This window comes from Phaethon aethereus (genome assembly GCF_964289735.1).
Source record: "Phaethon aethereus genome assembly, contig: HAP1_SCAFFOLD_586, whole genome shotgun sequence".
In the NCBI taxonomy this organism is placed as follows: Eukaryota; Metazoa; Chordata; class Aves; order Phaethontiformes; family Phaethontidae; genus Phaethon; species Phaethon aethereus.
Genome location: NW_028114052.1, coordinates 20,697 through 28,105, shown reverse-complemented (window position 1 = coordinate 28,105; position 7,409 = coordinate 20,697). Strand labels below are relative to the sequence as shown.

Genomic DNA, 7,409 nt, shown 5'->3' with positions numbered 1-7,409 from the left:
GGGTGCTGTGAGGCTCTGCCAGCACATCCCAGCACGGGCCAGACTGGTATCCCAGCACGGGTCAGAGCGGTGCCCGCGCAGGGCCGGTGCTTGGGCAGTTTGGTGCCAGTGCCAGCAGTGCCACCGTGCCAACCAACAGGTTCAAATAAAACTGGCTTCTGCTCTCGCCTGCGCCAAGCGAGCCTCCAGACGCTCTTTCCGTCACCGGCTCTTGGCAACGGCGCTGCGGCATCTGCCGAGCAGGGCCCGAGCAGGGCTCCGAGGTCCTGGCAAAGCCCGGCCCCAGCGGGTACCGGGCAGGACCGGCCCGGGCTCCTCTCGCTCCTCACTTGGCAAAGCGGCAGGGCCCTGCGCCGCGAGATGGAGCCGGGCCGGGCCCGGGGCCGCAGGGAGCCTGGCCGTGGGGCTCGGGGAGCGGGGGGACCCTGCTCCACGCAGGAGGGGAGCGTGGCGGAGCCCCCGCCCGCGGCAGCGCGTCCCGCAGCGTCCCGGCGCGACCGCCGAGGACGGGGACTCCCCCGCGAGGGGACGCGCCCCGGGGAACTCGCCGTGCCCCGGCACCGGGAGCCCCGCGGGGACCTCGGGGGCCGGAGCTGGGGCCGGTGCGGGCGGGGGTGTGTCCGGCGGGGGAGGGACCGGGCGCGGCGAGGGGCTCCACCTCCCGGGGTTTAGAGCCCGGGCCGGGCGGCGGCGAGCCTGTCCCGGGGAGAGTCGTGCCGGAGCTACCGCCGGCTCGGACGGGTACCGGGAGCGGCACCGGGGGCCGCCTCGACCAGCCCCGCTGCCCTCGGAGCCGCCGATGACCCTGAACACGCAGCGCGGGAGCCAGAGCCCGCTGCGGAGGAGGGCCAGCACCCCTGTCCCGCGGCCGGGGGCACCAGGGGGCGAGCCCTGCCACCCCCCGCTGGGCCACTCCGCCTCCGAGCCGGGCGGCAGGGCCGCGGCCCCCCGGGGCAGCTGCTCCTCGGGCTCCTCGGGCTCCTCCGGCTCCCTGGAGCCCCTGTACCGCGTGGTGCTGCTGGGCGACCCCGGTGTGGGCAAGACCAGCCTGGTCAACCTCTTCGCTGGCGTCCAGGAGCGGGACCTGCTGGAGCAGCACGGAGGTGGGTGCCTGGCGGGGGGCCCGGCGGAGGCGGTGGGCGTCCGGGCTGCGGGCACAGCCCCGTGATGGGAAAAACCCAGTCTCGGTGCCTCCCAGGCAGCGCCGCACCAACTGGGCTCTCCCGGCGTCTTGCAGGGGCCGTGTACGAGCGCACGCTGTCTGTGGATGGCGAGGAGACCACGCTGCTGGTGATGGACACCTGGGAGCCGGAGCAGCGGGTACAGTGCGGCCAGGGCTGGGCGCTGTGGGGAGTTCGTGCTGCCAGTGGGGCCGGGTGGATGTTGTACGGGCACAACCGCTGCTCCGGGGCCTGTCAGCACCGCAAAGGCCTCCTGGGGCTTCCCTGGCCGTGCCTAAGGCTCACTGCTGCCCTTGCTGCAGAGCTGGGGGCACGCGCTGGGCAAGACAGGGGCTGGGGTCACATCACTGACCGGCTCTTTGCTCACCTTTTCCCGGCATGAGAGGCTGCCCACCGTGTTCTCGCCGGCGGGGGCTCTTGTGGCGAGACACCGTGAGCGCAGGGACAGCCGTACAAGCACAGTATGTCCCTCGCACGAGGGGCGGGGTGCGGGGAGGAAGGGGCTATGGGAAGGAGTGTGGTGCCAGCCCGCTTTGGAATGTATGGAAATGGTTTGGGAACGGAGCTTGAAGGAGCCAACTGGGCAAATTCATGTCAGATGGTGCCGCCAGCCAGGGCACGCACTTTACCGGGCAGAGCGGTGGCCCCAAGAGCCTGGCACAGGGCGTTCCTTCCACCCAGCGCACGGGGGCATCTCCTGGGCAGAAACGCCGCCTCAAATGCCCCTTTGCCTCCCTCCACGCCGGGGCCCGGCGTTCCCGCGGGTGCCACTGGGCAGTAACTGATCCCCAGGAGCGGGGGATGGAGCCGGTGCCCGAGCTGCAGACGTGGGCACAGCACCATGTGGGCTGGGGCTGCGTTTTGCACGTACAGCCACGCTGACTGGACAGGCCCCAGCACCATAACACCCCAACAACGGCCCCTTGTTTCCACTGTTGCTTTAATCCCCGCCTGCCCGGTAGGGACCGGCGCCTGGTTCACACAGGGTGCTGCACCCACGACGCCGGCCTTGCGTGGCCAAAGGCAGCTCCAGGCAGTGCAGCCTCAGCCCCCCGAGCCAAGCTGAGCCCACGGCCCCAGTTTGTTGCTGGTAGAGGAGGAAACTCTCAAAACACTCTCCAAATCAGGAGCTTTTAATCTGCATTTTATTAATGGGGCCACATGTCTGCTCCCCACGACGTGGGGGCCGGTGGGGTGCGCTGGCAGGTGCCATCGGTGCTGGGGTGCTCTGCTGGGGTCCCCCCACAGCAGTCAGGGCTGCCAGTAGCCCCTGCTGAGCAGTGACACCTCGTTCCCCGTGGGGTGGCAGGGTGAGGAGAGCTGGCGCCGCAGCCAGTGCCTGCAGGTGGGGAACGCCTACGTCATCGTCTACTCCATCACTGACCGGAGCACCTTTGAGAGTGCGTCGGAGCTGCGCATCCAGCTGCGCCGCGCGCGGCAGGCTGAGGACATCCCCCATCATCCTGGTGGGGAACAAAACCGACCTGGTGCGGTGCCGCGAAGTCTCCGTCGAAGGTGAGCGGTGGGAGGGGAGGATCTGGCTGTTGGGGACCCCTGGGGGGGCCCTGTGCCCAGGCTCCCTGCTCAGCTGCTTCCCCCACGTCTGTCCCGTGTCCCTGGACGTACAGCCGCCGCCCCGCACGCGGCAGCTCCCGTCCCCCAGCGTCCGGGGTGCCAGCGGGGCTGTGCCCCTCCCTGCCCTTCCCTTGCAGAGGGCCGTGCTTGCGCCGTGGTGTTCGACTGCAAGTTCATCGAGACGTCGGCGGCCCTGCAGCACAACGTGGCCGAGCTCTTCGAGGGGGTCGTGCGGCAGATCGCCTGCGCCGCGGAGGCAAGGAGTTCCCGCGCGCGCCCCGCAGCTGGCCAGAAGCGCAAGGAGAGCCTCACCAAGAGAGCCCGGCGCTTCCTCGACAGGCTGGTGGCCAGGAACAGCAGCAAAGTGGCCCTCAAAGTCCGCTCCAAGTCCTGCCATGACCTGTCCGTGCTCTGAGAGCAGCCGCCGTCCTGACTCTCCGCACGCGCAGGCTGGGACTCCCCTCTGCCAGCAGCGTGGCCAGCGGCTCCAACAGGGAGCCCAGACAGGGCCGGAGCGATGCTGAGGACGTGCAGCTGTTTTAACCAGTGCTGAGTGATGCTCGGGGTGCTCTGGATCTCCTCTGGTCCCTGGGCTGCACCTGTGGGGCAGAGGGTGGGACGGGCACCTGCCCTTGGGGTGATGGGATCCTGGTTACAGATGCTTGTGGGGAGCCGGAGGTGGGGGGTGGCCGTGCCCCACTGCAAGGCTGCCTGCAGGGCCGGAGCAGCTCCGGAGGCTGCTGGAAGTGTGACCGATCCTGCTCATGGTGCTCGTCCTCCGCAGGGCGGCAGGGACCAGTGAGGGCACCGTAGCAGTGTCCACCTCGAGGGGAGTCCCAGAGCCTGACAGGGGAGAGGGGCTGGGGGAGCCCCAGAAGCATCGCCCGGCACCCACAGCCTCTCTGCGCCGGCACCGTGCCAGGGCTTCGTGCCATATCTCCCTGGCACCAGCGCTTCTCAGACTGAGGTTTTTCTGTACTGGTGCAATGGGGAAAACCCTCGATCTGCAGAATAAACCACATCAAGGCGGTGCTGGTCTCTGCTGGGTCCCTGCTGCGGGGAGCCGTGTCCTGGAGCCGTGTGGCCGGATTCAAGCCCAGTTCCTTGCTCACAGTCGGGGCAGAGGACCTGCCTCCAGCTCCAGCTTCACCAGACAGGGTGGTCACACATCTCAGGGCTGGGACAGCCTTTGCCCGCCCTTGACAGAAGTCTCTGTTCCTCACCCAGCAGTCGCAGTATCCCCCACCATGGCAGAACCTTCCCTGCACCTTCTGGCTCCCGTCCGGCCCCAGAAAAGCCTCAGGGAAGGGCTCAGCTCTGCTGAGGTGCAGGTTTGAAGCTCCCAGCACCATGGGAGCCGCAGCCAGGGCAGGGACCCGGGCGCCCGGTGGCTCCTGGTGCCCCAGGAAGGGGCAGGGAGGCAGGAGCCAAGCAGCACGGCACTGGCCGCAGTGTGGCACAGCCGGGAAGGGACGTGCTTGGCTGCAGCGAGCAGCAGGTGACCCGGGCACCTGGGGAGGCGATGCTGGAGCCGCGTGGGCTCTGACGGTTGTTTTTAGGCTGCGCTGCCGGCGAGCAGCCGGGACGCCGTGGGGTAGCCTGCCCAGCGGCCCCAGGACCGGCGCCAGGGAGGATCAGCAGTGCCCTCCCGCCCCGGGCCAGGTCGGGAGTTTCCGCTCGCTCTGCGGCCTCGAGCGTGGGGAGCTGCTGGCCGTGGCCAGCGTGGTGCAGCCAGAGAGGGGGTCACCGCCGCAAAGGGGACACTGGGGTGGGGCAGCACCCCGTCCCCATGGGAAAACAGTCTCTCCACAGGTGCAAACCCCACTGAGGGCTTCTCCCTGCCGGCTGTGTCCCAGGAGCCGGGGAGTCTGCTGAGGCTTCCCTGCCTGTAGCTCTGTGCCTCCCCGGACCCTCGGTGACCGCGGCATTGCTGCTTCCTCCTTGCTGCTGCTCGGGCTCCGGCTGCTCTGCAGGGGCCCTGGCCTGGAGCTCTCCGCACCCCGGTTCCTGGTGCTGCTGGACGCGACGCTGTGGTTCACACAGTGCCTGTCAGCAGGGCCCGGGGCTGCACACCGGGGGCAGGGGCCCAGTGCTGCTGCCGGTCCCTGCCGCAGCTGCAGCCGGCGTTTTCCTGCGGCAGGAGGTGGAGGGGGGGCCGCGGGATGGAAAGTTGGCAGCTGGCAGAGAGGGGAGTGGAAAGAATGAGCTCAAACCCAGAAAAATGCGGCCGCGCCAGAGGGTGGGAGGAGAGGCCACGGGGCCACGGCGAGGCGCTGGGAAACGAAGGGAGGGAGGGAGGGAGGAAGGAGGAGACCCCCGAGTGCCGCGGCCGAGCCAGCTCCCAACCCCGGGGCGGTGCTGGTGGGTGCCATGGCCAGACCCAATGGCACGTGGAGATGGACAGTGGTCCGGCCTCTGCCCTCTCCTCCTCCAGCCCCTGCGCCCGTCTCCAACAAGCCCCTGGTCTCCCCCATCTGCCCCCAGCCCCGTGGGGACAGTGTCCTTCTCCCATGGGCCCGGAGCTGCCGCCCTGACGTGCAGGAGTTCAGCTTCTCATGGAGGGTGGCTAAGAAAAGCGGAGGGGAGGAGGGAGGCCGCTGCCCTGCCATGGCCGCTCGAGCCCTGGGTCCCCACAGGACGGCAGCGGCTGGGGGCTGCTTTGGGTTCTGGTTTAACACAAGGAGCGGCTCAGCCCCCGCCAGCCTTCGCTTCGGGCTCTCCCGGCTCAGGATGATGCTCCCGCCCCGGTTAACCCGGGTTTAGTGCAAAAAGAGCTGAATCGGACACCTGGCCTCCCTGCCCTGGCGTGGCAGTGCCTGGGGCCCACTGCTCCTGGGAGCACGGCGGAAAGCAAAGCGGAGCTGCTGATCCTGCTCCTCGGCAGACGCCAAAACCAAAGGAGAAGTTTTGGGGGATTCCTGAGGGACTTTGCAGCCTCCACCTGAGGAGCCTCTGGGGGGGTCACGTCTCAGAGCCTGAAACAGGGTGTGAGTGCCGTGGGGCTGAGGCGCAGGGGGCTGAGCAGCAGGGGCAAGGCAGGGAGGGGAAGCATCGCCCTTCGTCGAGGGTTCCCAAGCCAAGGTGGGGTTTAGGGGGCAGGTGGGCTCCTGGAGGGGCCCATAAGAGGCTGGTGAGGGGGTCAATAGGGGGTCAGCAGCTGCGCTGTGCGTGCCGGGCCATGGCAGGCAGCAGGATGGGAAGCAGCGGTGTGTGCGCGGGCACGCTGCCTGCATGGCTGCCTGCTGCTGCCTGCTCCTGCTGCCCTTGGTGCCTGTCCTTCCCGTCCTTCCCCTTTGTGGGAGAATTGGTGGCAGGGAGAGGAGAGCGTCCCGGGCAGGAGGCCAGCCCTGCAGAGAGGGGCATCGGTGCTCCCGGGAGGCCTTTCCATCTGCCCTCCGCCTTAGACACAAAACTATGAATCACCCCTGGTCCTGAAATAGAACCTTTTTTTTTTTTTAAAAAAAAAAAAAAGAGGAAAACTTTTTTTTTTTTTAATTAAAACTTTCTTTTTATTCCCTGCTGCGCTCCCTTCCCCTGCTCATGGCTCAGAGCTGAACCGGGGGCCGCACCATCTAACTTTGCTCAACCTTTAGCCTTCGCTGGTGTTTTTGCCTCTGAGCAGACTCTCACCCCTGCGAGGGGGACACGCTGCACCGGCACAGGGGAGCTGGGGAGGAGGCTCGGTAGCATGGCCTGGCTGCCAGCAGCTCGGGAGGGGAGGGAATATTTGTGGGGAAAACACACGTTTCGGCCAATTTTCCAGCAGAGCCCTGGCCCCAGTCCAGCAGGAGAGAGAATTTGCTGCCATTTATAAGGCATTTTTACAGAGGGGCTGTTTGTCAAGCGCTGCCGCGGGTGGGCTGGGAGCAGTCATGGGGGAGGCCTGGTGGCATGGGGGGTCCTCAGGAAACAGCAAAGGGCAGAAAAACCCAGGGCTAGTTGGAGGAGAAGCCCGTGAGCCCATGACCTGACTCGCTCGGGCTGATGGTGGCTGAAGCCACCACCCTGCCGCTCATGGCCGTTGTGGCTGGGGGCTAGCGAGGAGCCAGGGCCCCCCGGCCCACAAGGATCCCCCTGGCACTCTTGCCCACTGCTCGCACCGCGGGGTCTGGGCAGGAAGGGACAGGCCTGCGTTCAAAACCCGCTGCCCACACGTAGGCAGTGCCGCCGCGCTCCCCCTCGCCTGCACAGCCTCAGCACGGGCCTTTTGGAAACGGGATAAACAACGTGGCAGGCTGCGTGGCGGCCTGAACACAAGCAGGCGTGGGCAATCCATCAGTGGGGCCATTGGCACTGCTCCGTCCCACCGGCCTCAGGCTGCCCTCACGGCTCCTGGTCCACGGGAGGGCAGCGGGGGCATGGCCTGCCAGCCCTGCCCGCAGCGGGGCCTCCCGCCGCCGCCGCGCCCCGCTGCAGGAGCCAGCCTGGAGAGCGGCCCCGGCCGGCGCAGCGGGATGCAGGCCCGGGGGCCCCGGGACCGGGATCGGGCCCAGCCGCCCTCAGGCCCGCTGGCGGTCTCCTAGCAACGCGGCGCGGGTTGCCGGGGGCGGGGCTAGCGTCGTCGTCGTCGTCGCCTGACGCACTTCCGGTCGGTAAGAGGACGTGTCCCTGGCGCGCGCGGGCCGGAAGCGGACCGCGGTGGGAGCAGCCGCC

At 68.2% G+C, this 7,409-nt stretch overlaps 1 protein-coding gene across 1 annotated transcript; it reads left to right on the top strand.

Annotated features, from left to right (window-relative positions):
• Positions 1-570: 570 nt before the first annotated feature.
• On the top strand, positions 571-3,171 carry REM1 (RRAD and GEM like GTPase 1; the record flags this gene model as incomplete). Its single annotated transcript, XM_082015893.1, is given in 5 exon segments — positions 571-1,103; positions 1,238-1,320; positions 2,491-2,634; positions 2,636-2,696; positions 2,894-3,171. Coding segments are annotated over 5 exon segments (870 nt in total). The 5' UTR covers positions 571-799.
• Positions 3,172-7,409: the final 4,238 nt, after the last annotated feature.